This window comes from Microcaecilia unicolor, chromosome 7, assembly GCF_901765095.1.
Source record: "Microcaecilia unicolor chromosome 7, aMicUni1.1, whole genome shotgun sequence".
In the NCBI taxonomy this organism is placed as follows: Eukaryota; Metazoa; Chordata; class Amphibia; order Gymnophiona; family Siphonopidae; genus Microcaecilia; species Microcaecilia unicolor.
In genome coordinates, this window is record NC_044037.1 from 138,016,004 (window position 1) to 138,032,102 (window position 16,099).

Sequence of the window (16,099 nt, forward strand, 5' to 3'; positions counted from 1 at the left end):
GTACCTTGCGAAGGATGTTAAAAAAATGGAAGCGGTGCAAAGAAAAGCTACGAGGATGGTATGGGAGTTGCGTTCCAAGACGTATGAAGAGAGACTTGCTGACCTGAACATGTATACTCTGGAGGAAAGGAGGAACAGGGGTGATATGATACACATGTTCAAATATTTGAAAGGTATTAATCCGCAAACGAATCTTTTCCAGAGATGGGAAGGCGGTAGAACGAGAGGACATGAAATGAGATTGAAGGGGGGCAGACTCAGGAAAGATGTCAGGAAGTATTTCTTCACGGAGAGGGTGGTGAACGCTTGGAATGCCCTCCCGCGGGAGGTGGTGGACATGAAAACGGTAACGGAATTCAAACACGCGTGGGATAGGCTTAAAGGAATCCTGTGCAGAAGGAATGGATCCACAGAAGCTTAGCTGAAATTGGGTGGCAGGGGGAAGAGGGGTTGGTGGTTGAGAGGCTAGGATAGGGGAGGGCAGACCTATACGGGGTCTGTGCCAGAGCCGGTGATGGGAGGCGGGACTGGTGGTTGGGAGGCGGGAAATACTGCTGGACAGACTTATACGATCTGTGCCCTGAAAAAGACAGGTACAAATCAAGGTAAGGTATACACATATGAGTTTATCGTGGGCAGACTAGATGGACCGTGCAGGTCTTTTTCTGCCGTCATCTACTATGTTACTATGTAATTCTCTTGGCTCCAATCCTCGTAGTCTCTTCACCACCCTTAACTCCCTCCTCAAAGTGCCCTCTGCTGCCACCTCCCCTCACTCTCTCCTCAATCACTGGCTGACTACTTCCGCGACAAGGTGCAGAAGATCAACCTCAAATTCACTACCAAGCCTTCCTCTTCACCCTTTAACCCACTCCCTCAACCAACCAACCCAGGCCTCCTTCTCTTTTCCTGATATCACCGAGGAGGAAACCGCCCACCTTCTTTCCTCCTCGAAATGCACCACCTGTTCCTCTGATCCCATCTCCACTAACTTACTAAACACCATCTCTCCTACTGTCACCCCCCCACCCCCATCTGTCATATCCTCAACCTCTCTCTCTCTACTGCAACTGTCCCTGACTCCTTCAAGCATGCTGTAGTCATAACACTCCTCAAAAAACCATCACTAACCCTACCTGCCCTTCCAACTACCGCCCCATCTCCCTCCTACCCTTCCTCTCCAAATGTCTATGCTAATGGAGTTTTCAGGCAACTGACAGGGCTTTTATCGCCCCTAAAAGAGAGATCATTTGATATTGGGGGGGGGGGGGGGCACTTTAATATAGTGTTTGGTCCACAAATGGCTAGATCTAATCCACCACCATCAGCGCGTATGGATGTTTCCATTGGGCTACCTATGTTATGTGAATTGTTGGATACTTTGGATGTCTGGAGGGTTCTGCACCCAGAAGAGAGGCATTATACTCACTTGTCCCGGGCACACTCCACACAGTCTAGAATTGACTATCTGCTAACCTCTAGAGCATTGTTAACTAAAATAACTAAGGCTGAGAAAGGCCTATATGGGGTGTCTGATCATGCAATGGTGTGGCTCCAGATGCAGATTGTAGGGCAGAGGGGGGGTAGTTGGAGGTTTCCTTCAGAACTGTACACAGATCAAACTTTTCGTTCATTTATATGTAACAAATGGAAAGAGTATCAAACGTTTAATCAAGACTATATGAACAAACCAATATTATATTGGGAAGCAGCCAAGGCAGTCGTAAGGAGAGAGACTATATCATATGTTAACCATAAACGAAAGATGAGAGCCAAATTTTGTGATTAGAGCAAGCTATTAAATAGGATAGAAGGCTATTTGGGCAGACACACAGCACAGCGTTCAACATAAGGAAGCCTTATTGGCTACACAGGCAGAGCTAAATGAACACCTCCATCAGTGAGCAGTTAAATCCATCAATTACTATAAATACCAATTATTCTTACATGGTAATAAGAGTGGTAGGCTGTTATCTCATTTGATATGAGTCAAATCAGGTCCCAAGAAGATAATCCAGCTTAAGAACTCTAATGGTCAATTGGTTGAATCGGACGAGGATATCAATACAGTGTTCAGACAATATTATGAAGTGTTATATGGAGACTCGGGGGCCACACCATTGCCAGGATCAATGTATTTAAACAATCTAGATGTACCAAAGGTTAGCTCTTCTCAAAAGAAGATTCTTAATGGTCCTATAACCTTAGAGGAAATCCAGCTAGCCTTACAGTCATGTAGATTGGGGAAGGCCCCGGGTCCTGATGGATTCCGGGCAGAATTCTATAAGCTTATGATGACGGAGGTGGGACCCACATTGGAACTTGTGTTTGGAGAGGTGATGGAGATGGGGCAACTCCCCAGTTCCCTCCAGATGGCCCAGATGATAGTACTCTTGAAACCTTGGAAGAGCTGATTGGATCCATCTTCATATCGCCCTATTTCCTTATTAAATTTTGAGGCAAAGCTGTTTACGAAAGTATTGACGAATTGGTACTATCTCACCTGGTTGATGTGGGCCAGGTCAGATTTGTGCATGGCTGCACGGCTGTTCAAAATATTAGAGCTATATTGGCATCCTTAGAGGGGGTTCAAACCAATAGATGGTCTTCTCTGCTCAATAGCTTTGATGCGGGGAAGGCCTTCGACAGGGTCTCTTGGGATTTTTTGTTCTCAGTTTTGGACTCATATGGAATTCAAGGGTTTTTTGCAGAGGCGGTGAAGGTCCTACATAAACCCACAGGCAACGATGGTGGTGAATGGCGTTACCTCACAACCTTTTCGATTATACAGGGGCACAAGACAGGGATGCCCTTTATCTCCTCTTCTTTTTATCTTAACATTAGATGCTCTAGTTAGGGATATTAAGTGGCACCCGGAGATTAGGGGGGTTCCCATAGGTAACTCGATTTTTAAGATCTCAGCCTTTGCGGACGACCTGTTGGTCCACATTACGGACTCCCAAAATTAATTGACAGCTTTGCTTGAGACTATTGAGGAGTATGGGGACTATTCGGGCTTTAAATTAAATCTCAATGTTTTGCGTACTGGCATCACAGCCTGGAGTTAGAGCGGGGTGGCAGGGGATTTTTCCTATCCAGTGGGCAAAACATTCCTTTAGTTACGTGCTAACATGGACTTATTGATCCAACATACATCAGACACCTTGCAGGGATGGCGACATTTGCCGTTGGACCTCCATGGACGAATTCAATTATTTAAAATGATAGAATTTCCTCGCTGGCTATATGCTATGCAAATGTTACCCTTAAGATTGTTAAATAAAGATATTCACAGCCTACATCGTCATTTAAACAAGTTTTTTTGGGCAGGGACAAAGGCAAAGGTTCCCTTTCGACGGCTGCTGGGAGCTTGGAGGGAGGGGGTTTGGGTCTCCCAGATATTAGGAATTACAATAGGGCATGCTTACTCAGACATAAGGGAGATTGGCTACTCAAAACAGCCAACTTTACCCTGTTGTCGTTGGAACAACAATACTTTAGTCCATGGCATTTACAATATTTGTTACATACACCTATAGCCTCCATCCCCAGTAACCTCAGAAATAGTGGACTATTACGCCCATTGTGGGTGGTGTATAAGGAGTGTGTATGGGACACTGGAACGTATCAGCGGAGGTATCAGATATGCTGCCAATTAGAGGGAACGGAAAATTCGAACCAGGAATGACAAATAGAGTGTTCCAGTCTTGGGATACTCAAGGTATTAAATTCTTGACCCATGTAATGGGACAGGCGGGAGGCGTAAAGTAAGTAGCCCAGCTATTTGGAGAACAACTGTCTGTGGGACATATATTTGCACACAAACAATTAATTCACTATACGAGGTCTCTGGATCAGACAGCTCTAGGACAAGGGCACACTAGGAAAGTACAAGAATTTTATACTAAAGCCGGGGAAGACCGGGCTACAGTTTCACTGTTACATAAGGTCTTCACGCAGATCTTTCCGTGGAAAGAGTATGGGGAAGTGGAGAGGAAATGGAGGGTGGATTTAGGGGGCTCGGGGGTAGGCCTTGTCCTCAAAATGCTGGTGGGGAAAATACCAAGTCTCACAACAAATGCAGAGCTCAGAGAATGTCAATTCCGGGTCTTGAATCGAGCCTATATGACCAAGAAACAGTTGTTTAAAGTAGGAAAAGTGGATTCCCCAATGTGTGGCCGGTGCCATGCCATGGAGGGGGATTTTTTTCATGCTTTTTTTTCATGCCCGGAAGTGAAAAGATTTTGGAAAAAAGTGTTGAAATTTATAGGAGACTTGCTGGGGGTGCCCATACCTTTCTCCCCATCCGGAGTCTTATTGGACCAATCGGGAGCTTTTGCACTTTTGGGGAGGGGAGGGCGACAGCTCGTTAAGAAGGCTAACATTGTTGGGAAAAAGACAATCTTGGGGGTCTGGGTAAGCCCAGGGCCGTGCCAATGCAGTAAGCGTGGTAAGCACCGCAGGGGGGCGCTGACCTCTGGAGGGCGCCTATCGGCAACTTTTTCCTGAGGTCAGCTCGCTTGCAAAATGTTTTACTTGAAGCTGTGATTCTCTTCTCTCCCCTCTCCCCCCTCCCCTCCCCTCCCTCCCCTCCCTCACCTCTCTCCCCTCGCCTCCCCCTCTCCCCTCCCTCTCCCCTCCCTCCCCCCTCCCTCTCTCCCCTCCCCTTCTTCAATGATTTTGTGTCCAAGTTGCTCTGCATGTGTCTGACGTCAGACGCACGCAGAGGAACTTGAATCGAAGATCATTGAAGAAGCAACGGCGCGAAGGCCAGCACAGGACTTCGGCTGACGGGGGTTGGGGTCCCCCGTCAGCACAGGTACTGGATGGCGGCGGGGGACGGTTTTCGCCGAGAAGGGGGGGTCGACTGGGTTGCGGAAGGGGGGTGCAGTGGGCTGTAACTCCTCCCCTTGCTTTGGTATCAGCTGTCACTGACGTGCCCAGTTAGATATCAAAGATTTAATTATAGTCTGCAGGGGGGCACCAGAGACCCTAGGCACGGCCCTGGGTAAGCCAACTCCCCATCTTATTGGAGTTGGCATAATAAATTTCATACATTAATGCTTCTTAAAAGTCGGCAAGCCCGGAGCTCTCCTAAAAAGAGGAAGTCCTTTATGTTGGTTTGGGGAGCATACCTTCAGTCGTTATCCCATAGAGCCCGTAGTGGAGTGTTAAATACACTCTAGATCCTGACGTGGAGCAAAAAAAATTTTTTTTTTGTAGCTGATGTTTTATAGTAGACAGGAGGTCAGGATACCAGAGTAGAGCAATGGAGCTAGACGAGGGAAAGTCCGTAGAGTTCAGGCCTTCTCAAATCCATTTGCAGCAGATACATCGAAGCTCCAGTGCTTGTTGGTTTGTGGGTAACATTTGTTATAGTTTTGTTTTATATGTTGTAACCAGGTCACCCTTCCAGGTGAGAGCCGGGGTCGACCCTGCTTAGCTTGGTTAGCTTTTCCCCAGTACGAGCTGCAACCACCGCCTTGCTGCACTGCTTCTAGCCTAGTTTAACTGCTGCCCAGCTGACCTGCGCCCAGGATCAGCTCACAACTGGGACACACAAACTTCAGCAGTCTTATAGTTCTTGAAAACCACAGGTCTTTATTCTCTCAGCATCTTTTAATACAGCTTTAATCTTCAAGCAGTTTCTTCCTCAAGAATGCAAGAGTCAGTTCAGTCTTTCCACATTCAGCTTATTAACACAGTCCAATCTTAACTCAGAATATCACCCCCCAGCAAACCTTTGTCTTGCTCCCAATTGCAGCCTTCCCTCATCAGCACTATCTTCTACCCGTAGATAGTTTATGGGTTAGCTTCTTCCACCAGTGGCTTCCCCACTGGATTATTTTATCCTCTCCAAGTATGCACAGCTTGGGCCACACTCCCGCCACCAAAGCCTTTACCTTTCCTGAGGAAGTTTGAGCAAACCTTCCAACCTCCATGCACTCCTCCTTACCTTCTCCTTCTACCTCTGCTTTATTCCACTCCATCTCCTCCTCCTCCCCAAGCTCCACCAGCTGTTCCCCATCTCCAGGATCAGACCTCATCTCCCAATCAGTCATTCCACCCTCCCCCTCCTGAGAGTTCAGCTGACCCTGCACTGGCTTCTGGGGAGTGTAGTTCTTTTCCTGCATTACAGCTTTCCCTGGCAGTTTGATCCCTAGAGGGCGCCCTGCTCTCCTAGCTGGGCTGAATGACCGGGGATGATGCCGGCTGAAAGAACCACTATCCCCTCTCCCTTGTACCCGCCCTCCAGAGTGCTCACACACCCCCCGGCTCAAACGATTGCCAGTCTTCTCCTGTCCTGCACTGGCAATCCGAGAAAGAACATCCGCGTTTGTCAGAAATTTGCCTGATCTATGCTCCACCTTGAATTGATAGGGCTGTAAAGCCAGATACCACCTTGTGAGACGACCATTACTATTTTTCATCTGGCCTAACCACCTCAAAGGCGCATGATCAGTAACCAGGGTAAATTTACGCCCATCTAAATAGTAATGGCACATCTGCACTGCCCATTTTATCGCTAAACATTCTCTCTCGATGGTCGAGTACCGGACCTCATGGGGGAGCAGTTTCCGGCTCAGATACATCAGGGGATGTTCCTGTCCCTCGTGTACCTGAGACAACACAGCCCCCAACCCTACCCCCGAGGCATCAGCTTGCAGTACAAAGGGCTTATCAAAATCCACGGCTCTCAGCAGGGGTTCCTGACACAGGGCCAATCTCAATTCATTGAACACCCGAAGCCCTCCCTCCTCCCATCGTAGACTGTTGGGGGACCCCTTCTGAAGTTTATTAGTGAGGGGTGTAGCAATGGAGGCAAAGTGGGGTATGAACCTCCTATAGTACCCCACTAGGCCCAAAAAGCTCCTTAACTGTTTCTTATTTTTGGGGCAGGGAAAGTCCCGGATACTCGCTACCTTATCCCAGAGCGGAGTTATCTGACCATTCCCCACCCGGTATCCCAGATATTTAACCTTCTCCTGCCCAAAGCAACATTTTTGAGGGTTCAAAGTCAAACCTGCTTGACGGAAAGCCTCTAATACTGCCCTCACTCTTATCATATCCTCACTCTGAATGATAACATCGTCCAGGTAAGCCGCCGCATATTGCTGATGTGGTCTTAAAACCTGATCTAACAACCGCTGGCAGGAAGCTGCTGCGGAATTAAGACCAAATGGCATGCGTTTAAATTGATAGAGCCCCATGGGTGTAGAAAAGGCTGTCTTAGGCTTGGCCTCCTGAGTCAGAGGGATCTGCCAATACCCTTTGGTCAAGTCCAGGGTGGACAGATATCGGGCAGTACCCAACCGATCCAATAGTTCATCGATACGTGGCATCGGATAGGCATCGGAATCTGACAGTGCATTAACTCGTCTAAAGTCGATGCAAAACCGCCACGTACCATCGGACTTGGGCACTAACACCACAGGACTCGACCATGGACTGACAGATTCCTCAATGACCCCAAAATCCAGCATCTCCTGTACCTGTCGGACCACCTCTTGTTTCTTTGGGGGGTGAGAGACGGTAAGGTCTCTGTCTGACCACCCGGCCCGGCTCCGAGATGATATCATGCCTGATAAGGTGGGTTTCCCCTGGGCAAGGAGTCAGGACATCCCGAAACTCCTCCACCAGTGCCTGAACCTCTTTCTGCTGACTCCCTGGCAATGTAGCCGCAATCTGCGGTTCTCCTGCCTTGAATATCTCCGTGATCTGTGGTCCTAATTCTTCCTCAGCTTCTATCCTAGACTGACCAAATAATCCCCTTCTCTCCTGCCAAGGTTTAAGCACATTAATATGATAGGTCTGCTCCCGGCCTTGCTCATTCCTTACTAAGTAGGTGACTGGACCTAACTTCTTTTCTATGACAGCAGGACCCCTCCAGCGTCCCGTGAACTTATGAGGTGAGTCTGAAACCATGATCAAGACTTTGTCCCCCACCTCCAATGCCCTCTCCACCCCTTTCTGGTCATAATAGGCTTTCTGATAATCCTGACTCCTCTCCCAGTGTTGCTGAGCCCCGCGGCTCAATTTATGCAACCGTTCCTTCAGCTTCACTAGATAGTTCACTACATCCCGATCCTCCTCTTCCGGAGGAACCCACTGCTCCCTTAACACATCCAACACTCCCCGGGGTGATCTCCCATACATCAATTCAAATGGTGATACGCCCAGAGAGGCCTGAACATTCTCCCTACACACATACAAAACAAATGGTAACAAAAGATCCCATTCCTCATGGGAGGAACCTAACCCTTTCCTCAACAACATTTTCAAGGTTTTATTGAATCTCTCCACCAGGCCATTAGTCTGAGGGTGGTAAGCTGCGGTCCGAATATGCTGTACTCCGAAAGCCTCCCACACCTGGGCCAGGGTTCGTGACATGAAATTGGTCCCCCGGTCGGTAATCATTTCCCTAGGAAACCCCACCTCACAAAAGATCCGAATTAGCTGGGCCGCAATAACTTTCGCTGAGGTGGTACGAAGCGGCACGGCCCAGGGATACCTTGTGGCCATATCCATGATCACTAGAATATAGGAATACCCCCTTCGGGACTTATCAATGGGCCCGATCATATCCATTGCCATACGGGTAATAGGAGTCCCTATACGGGGAAGGGGTCGTAGGGGCACTCTGTTCGGTGTTTGCTCTGATACCCTCTGACACTGACTACAGGAGCTGCAAAATTGTTCCACCTCTTTATACACCCCGGGCCAGTAAAATCTGTTTAATACCTGCCGGAGAGTATTCTGAGCCCCCTTGTGACCCCCTAAGATATGATCATGAGATACCCGTAACACCAGGTCCCTAAACCCCCTCGGTACTACTAACTGTTTCTGAGGTTCCTTCCCCCCTGCTTTACAGGACAGCCGATATAGCAACCCCTTGTCACTAACAAACCGAGGGAAGCTGGTTTCTCCCTCTTGATCTACCCGCTCCCACGCATACTGCAAGGTCTGGTCATCTTTTTGCTCTTTGGAAAAATCCGGGAATCTCTCTAACACCTGTTCCGTATCCCCTGGGAACCTCCCCTGATGAAGGAGCTCTTGACAATGCTGCCGCCTTTGCTCCTGACCTCGTTTCTTTTGCTGAGAGCCTTTCCTTGTCTTCCCCGGCCGCCCCATAACCTCTCCCTGGAATGGAAATACTTGTGCCAGGGACAGTTCCTGCTCCTTCTCCTGCCTCTCCTGGGCCCGGGTAGATACCAAGGCTTGCTTACCACCCAGGCAGTATGTGAATGGAGCCCAATCCCTTCCTAAAATGAGATCCTGAGGTAGCCTAGGAAGTACAGCCACCCACACCCACTGAAGGCCCTCCTGGTCCTGTATGTCTACTAGCCGGACCGGATACCTTGAGGAGGCCCCGTGTATGCACTGAATAGCCACGGACCGGTCTCTCTTCCTACCCTGCTGCCCCCCTTTCCGGGCAATCTGCCCCCACAACTTCTGGGAGCACATTGTCTGGTCTGCTCCTGAGTCTAAAAGTCCTTCCACCGGGACCCCTCCTATCTTAACCCAATGCGTAAACTGGGGTTCCTTAGAGGGGGTTACCTGAGATATGAGCCCCAACTTGGCCCTACAATCCCTCCTCACATGTCCCGACTTCCCACATCGGTAGCACATTCTATCATCCTCCTTAGGACCTTCCTCCCTCCACCCAGATCCTTTGAACATTTTACCCCGACCACCCCGCCAGACCCCCTCTCCCCCCTCAGAGTATTGTGACTCCAGAAAGTATTCAAAGCCTTTGATAGCTTCTTCCAGAGTCTCACATCCCTTCCTGATCAAATTAACCCTGATACTGTCCGGTAGAGCCTCTAAAAACTGCTCCAGCACCAGATCCTGCATCAACTGAGCCACTGCCCTCTTATCAGGTTCTAGCCATTTGGTAGCCAAGTCCATCAGCTTCTGAGCCAAGGCCTTCGGAGTCTCCCCCTCCCTCCACCTCCAACCCCGAAAGCGCCTGCGATAAGTTTGTCTGCTTACCCCATACCGGTCCAAAATAGCCGTTTTCAGCTTTTGATAATCCACCACGTCCCCTGGCAACAGGCTCCGAAAAGCTGCCAGGGCTTCCCCGGACAGGGCGGGAGCCAATCTGATGGTCCATTGTTCTTGAGGCCAGGCAGCCGCCAATGCTACCCGCTCAAAAGTCCCCAGATAATCCTCAATGTCGTCCTGCTCTGTTAATTTGCCCCACGGCAGCCAATTAACCCGTCCAGGCTCCAGGCTTCCAGGCACAGCTCCCGTGGCTGTAGCCTCCAATGAGGTGCTCTCTTTCCTCGGTAGGGGTACTGCCCGTAACAATTCCTGCACCACCTCCAGCACCGGTTGTATCTGTGCTCGAGAAGCAGCCAAGGAATCCTCTAGAAGTCTCTGAGCCATTTCCTGCTGCTTTTGGAACTGGTGGGCCATAAAAGACAGCAGCTCCTTCGACTCCATGTCGCCTTCGCCACCGGTACCTGAGAGAAAGGGAACAACAAAGAACACTCTCCAAGTGCGGTATTACACAGCTCCGGCCCTCTATATCCCCCTCCTCCTGGTTACCCGAGTCCCGTATATGCTTACCCGAACTCGGAGCAATGCACGCTTCTTTCACCGGCGGGTTGTTCAGACAATCCCACCACTGCCACCAATCTGTAACCAGGTCACCCTTCCAGGTGAGAGCCGGGGTCGACCCTGCTTAGCTTGGTTAGCTTTTCCCCAGTACGAGCTGCAACCACCGCCTTGCTGCACTGCTTCTAGCCTAGTTTAACTGCTGCCCAGCTGACCTGCGCCCAGGATCAGCTCACAACTGGGACACACAAACTTCAGCAGTCTTATAGTTCTTGAAAACCACAGGTCTTTATTCTCTCAGCATCTTTTAATACAGCTTTAATCTTCAAGCAGTTTCTTCCTCAAGAATGCAAGAGTCAGTTCAGTCTTTCCACATTCAGCTTATTAACACAGTCCAATCTTAACTCAGAATATCACCCCCCAGCAAACCTTTGTCTTGCTCCCAATTGCAGCCTTCCCTCATCAGCACTATCTTCTACCCGTAGATAGTTTATGGGTTAGCTTCTTCCACCAGTGGCTTCCCCACTGGATTATTTTATCCTCTCCAAGTATGCACAGCTTGGGCCACACTCCCGCCACCAAAGCCTTTACCTTTCCTGAGGAAGTTTGAGCAAACCTTCCAACCTCCATGCACTCCTCCTTACCTTCTCCTTCTACCTCTGCTTTATTCCACTCCATCTCCTCCTCCTCCCCAAGCTCCACCAGCTGTTCCCCATCTCCAGGATCAGACCTCATCTCCCAATCAGTCATTCCACCCTCCCCCTCCTGAGAGTTCAGCTGACCCTGCACTGGCTTCTGGGGAGTGTAGTTCTTTTCCTGCATTACAGCTTTCCCTGGCAGTTTGATCCCTAGAGGGCGCCCTGCTCTCCTAGCTGGGCTGAATGACCGGGGATGATGCCGGCTGAAAGAACCACTATCCCCTCTCCCTTGTACCCGCCCTCCAGAGTGCTCACAATGTGTATGTGGAATAGTGATGGGGGGGTAGCAAAATAATGTACACAGAGAATAATAATTTATAAAACAGGAGATTCGAGATTGACCGCAGTTTATTTAGCAAGTTATTTACAGTTGACAGTTATTTAAGGGAATGGGTGTAAAATGCTGCACAGAATGCATAGGGTGGGGTTGGGATAAACAGGCAAAAGCTTGATGACAGAATACATCATTTTATCACTACTGAATATTTTTCACACTTGAAATGTTGTGTATTCATAATGTGGTTGAGTTTCTTTGTATTGTCATCAATAAAATATATATCTTCAGCTAAGGCATTTATTCAAATAACAGTTGCTATCAGGCACTTTTTTTTGGGAGGGGGGACGGTGATAACAGACAGTGTAATAATGACTTTGGTTACTAAAATACATGGCATCAAGCAATTATATGATAATCTCAGTAACATTTTATTTCTAATGGGTCATAGTTTTGGATGGCAGTCATCTATGCAGTGTATTGACTGATTGATTAATAAGAGCAAATGGTTTTGCTGTCTGTGGCTGAAGTTGACTTATTGCCCTCCCTACTGCATTTCAGGTCTGTGACAATTGAGAAGTGCCGGAACAGCACCTTTGTCTTGGGGCCTGTGCAGATGGCTATCCATGTCCAGAGCTGTGACAACTTGAAGGTCATTGCCATTTCCTATCGTTTGTCCATCTCTTCCACAAGTAGCTGCACATTTCACATTCTCACCCCAACACGCCCTCTTATCCTATCTGGTAATCAAGGACTGATCTTAGCCCCTTTCCACACACACTACCCAATGTTAGAGGACCACATGGCTCAGACAGGTCTGGCCACTATCCCAAATAACTGGGACAATCCGATGGTTATGAATGCAGAGACCAGTGACACTGCAAGCACCTGGCAGCTTCAGTCACCCCATGAATTTTATGTCTTTGTTATTCCTTTTGAGATGGATGGTGACACAATGGAGATTCCTGGGGGTCTTCCCTCTGTATACAAAAAAGCCATGAATCATAGAGAACAGAGGATACAGATTTGGCAAAAGGCAGTTAAAGAAGCAAGCTTGACCAGGTAGGTAGATGGTCTCCTTGCATTCAGCAGCACAGACCTTGTAACAGTAATGTCTTGAGTGCACCACATCATCTTCAGTGATCAAATCTTAACTTGGAGAGCATATGTAACAGACAGTGGTGTGCTGGAGCTGGTTGTTGAAGTCAGGCAGGGAGCACACAAACATCTGGGGGTTTTTTTCTCCTCCTCTCTCCCTCCTCCCCCAGCCCCCACCTGCCCGTGTTGCATCAGCAGGCAGTACTGGGCAGAGACAAGGCTCTGGGTGACCACCACTAGAGCTGCTGGAAGATTAAGGTTTGAACAGCGCTGCATTTACAGCATCAGCCGGGTCAACTGTGTCAGCTCCATGTCTATCAAGTGCATCTACAGACTAGTATGCAGCTCTAGCAGAATTAGACAGTGTGCTCAGCTCTCCAGCAACCTCTAGTAATGCATTTACTTCCACCAGTAATGTTAGCGGGTACTCTTCTTGTTAGAAGTTAAAAGTAATAGCCTTGCTGCTTTGGAAAGATTCAGTAAACAAAATCTGGCTCTTATTCTGGTCTGTTTTCTTTGTTGTGAGTTGTAAACAGAGTGAGAGTAGTTCAGTTTTAGTAAGAAATGTGTGATGCAAAATTTCAGGTTTGCATCTTGCCAACTGTAATTTGAACAAGTGACCTGTTCTGTGGCTCAAGCATGAGCAGTTTAAAGGAATACGCAGGAAATAATTTCTTGTTAAAAATGCTGCTGCTGCCTTCTGCAGCTTGTTGAGGCTGGAACAGTAGAGCTTGAAAGCAGCACTTTTCTGCCTGTTTTTCCATATGAGCTGTGAGGCAGTACTGTTTGTGGGGGTGAGGGAGAGAAGATCATCAAAGGAGAGGAGGTGGCAAGAAAGGTCTAGCTACAGTGAAGGATAAAATGATCCAAACAGGAGAGGGAGAGAGCATAATACTTGGAAGAAAACTAGTGATGAAAGGAATGAGAGGAGACAGTAGGGCAGAAATGTTGGAAGGAAGGGAGAGTAAAAAAAAAAAAAAACCCGAGGAAGAAAACCTTGGGTGAGAATGCAGAACATTACAGGGACAGAGTACTAGGCATACCTGCTTTTGCATGTAAGTGCTTATCAGTAGGATCGGTGTCTAACTTTTTCTTTCCCCAAACCTTGCTGATGTTTGCTTTAACAAAAGGCACATTGATTCCTGCATAACGTTTGTGACATTATTATGTACCAGAAAAGCTGAGTGAATTTTTCCTTCCCCTCCCCCACTACCTCCCCACAAGTTTTCTAAACTTAGTGCAAAACTAATCTAACAAGTATATAAACATTTTTATCTTGTGTGGTTGGGCTTGAACATTTATATTCTATATATTATATGTGTGTAAATATACTAGCCATAAATGATATTCACACTAAATACATATATTTTCATAATGTAAACAAATATGGTACGGAAGGTATTTCAGAATCTGTAATTCAGGAATGTTTGTAGTTTGGAAGTATCTATCTATTTATTTATTTAGTTAGTTAGTTAGTTAGTTAGTTAGTTAGTTAGTTAGTTACTTATTTATGACATTTAACCCTGTTATTGGTGCAGAGATTTTTTTTCTCCTGGTAATGGGTTTCTAAAACAGACTCATGTTTATTTATTTTTCTTGCTGCATTTGTATCCCACATTTTCCTACCTCTTTGCAGGCTCAATGTGGCGTACATTATGCCACAATGGTAATCACCATTAACGGTTTGAGAAGAACAGAGTGTTATTACAATTAAGGTACATAAGATATCAAGAAAATTAGAAGTAAAGAAATAATTAATTCATATCAGATATGTGAGATATAGGATAAAGTATAGCATTAAATAATAGTGTGATTAAAGTAAACAAATTAAGGAGTTCAGTGTTAAATTAGTTATGGGAATCAGGTTCTCAATGTTCAGAGTTTCTATCTATTTATTCACTTATTTATGACATTTTATCCCACGTTAAACATGAATTAGATTGGAACCTGGGAGCTTTAAAAAAAAAAATTCCCGGAGAGAGTAATGCATGACCCCCCCCCCCCCCGGCTCTCTCCCTGGGTATAGCCAGCTCTACAATTTGGGGGGGGGGGCGCAGAGGTGGACAGGGGGGGTGCAGAGGTGGACCGGGGAGAGAGCCTGTTGTTAAAAATTTACCAGCACACCACTGGTAACAGATTTCATTGTAGGTTATGAGGGTAAGTATTGTTTGAGTTTTCAAAAAGGAAAAGTATCATTTCCTTTTTGAAAACTGCCTTAAGAAAACATACAGCGATGTGACTCTCTGTTTCTTTGAGGACTTCAAGACATAGTCTTCTCACATGCGGGTCACCGACAGAGCCCTGGTCTGGATGCTGCCTGGCATTCTACAGCTTCTTGAAGCCTTTGGCAGGCCCCCACTGCGCATGTAAAAGTGCCTTCCCACCTGCCCAACTCGTGCAAGACCCACAGTTTCTTCTCATCCACAGAGCAAAGTAGATGTGTTTCACACTGTCTCTGTGGTGTATTTTTTGCCTGACTGAAAAAATTCTTTTTGACCTTGTTGCCTTTTTATTTTAGTAATGCAGGACCTCTTATTTTTCTACTTTTTTCCCCTTGTTTCTGTGAATGTTTTTCAGCCCTTTTAAGGTTTTCTTCTTTTTCTGTGGCTTGCGGCTTACTTAGGCCTGAGCGCCTGGCCAGGGTTTTATTTTCAAACAATTTAAAAACTAATAAATTTGTAATTGAGCTGTTTGATTTTGCTGCAGCTGTCTTTCCTGTTATGTCTCAGAAACCTTCCATGAGGTTTGAGCAGAATGTACTAGGAACATGTCCGTGTCTGATTCTCACTATATGTGCCTAACCTGTCTGGGCCCTGTCTGTTGTCTTTATGCTCAAATTTAGAACAGAGCCCAATAAAGTCAGGAGACCCTACATGAGAGACTTCTCGGCACGCAGAAGTCCGGTCCATCAACATCTGCATCAAAGGCATTGGTCCCCATGGCATTTAGAGCTGCAACGGACAGCAGAAATGCCCCCACCTCGACATCAGATGCTGGTAGCGCCCGCTCAGGCCAAGTATCATTGAACCCAACACCGAGGACTCATGTGGATTCCGTGTCATTTTCATCGGTCATTGAGCAAAAACAAAGAAGCATCATCATTGGTCCTCGAAGCATGCTGCCAGGAGCTCCGGGATACTGGCCTCACTGGTACCCAAAAAGCTTCGGTGCCAGAAAAATTTCTTCTCCTCCATAAAGGCAGTGCTGATGCACCAGTCTCCCTGAACCCGAGACCCCACCTCTAATTTGGCTGCAACATCTGTATAGACTGCCTCTACATCGGCAGTGGTCCAGCCTATACTGATACATACCCTTGAGGAGCAGCTCTGGGTCATGTTACAGGAGGAGCTATGGTGCAGCCTGGATCGGCATGACATTGAGGCATTGAGGGAGCTGGTGCCAACAATGGTGCCTCTCCTGCCCATCCTGGAGACCCATTCCCTACCTGTTGGCCATTCATTGATGGCGG

At 47.4% G+C, this 16,099-nt stretch overlaps 1 protein-coding gene across 3 annotated transcripts in view; it reads left to right on the forward strand.

Annotated features, from left to right (window-relative positions):
- TBCCD1 (TBCC domain containing 1) overlaps positions 1 to 16,099 on the forward strand; it is a 467,458-nt gene that overhangs the window by 370,629 nt on the left and 80,730 nt on the right. For 2 of the 3 annotated variants that reach the window (XM_030209751.1, XM_030209750.1), the window contains exon 6: positions 12,094 to 12,594. In XM_030209751.1, the coding sequence (XP_030065611.1) occupies positions 12,094 to 12,594 (501 nt within the window). The remainder of the gene's footprint in view (positions 1 to 12,093; positions 12,595 to 16,099) is intronic. The other variant, XM_030209752.1, reaches the window with a different exon arrangement.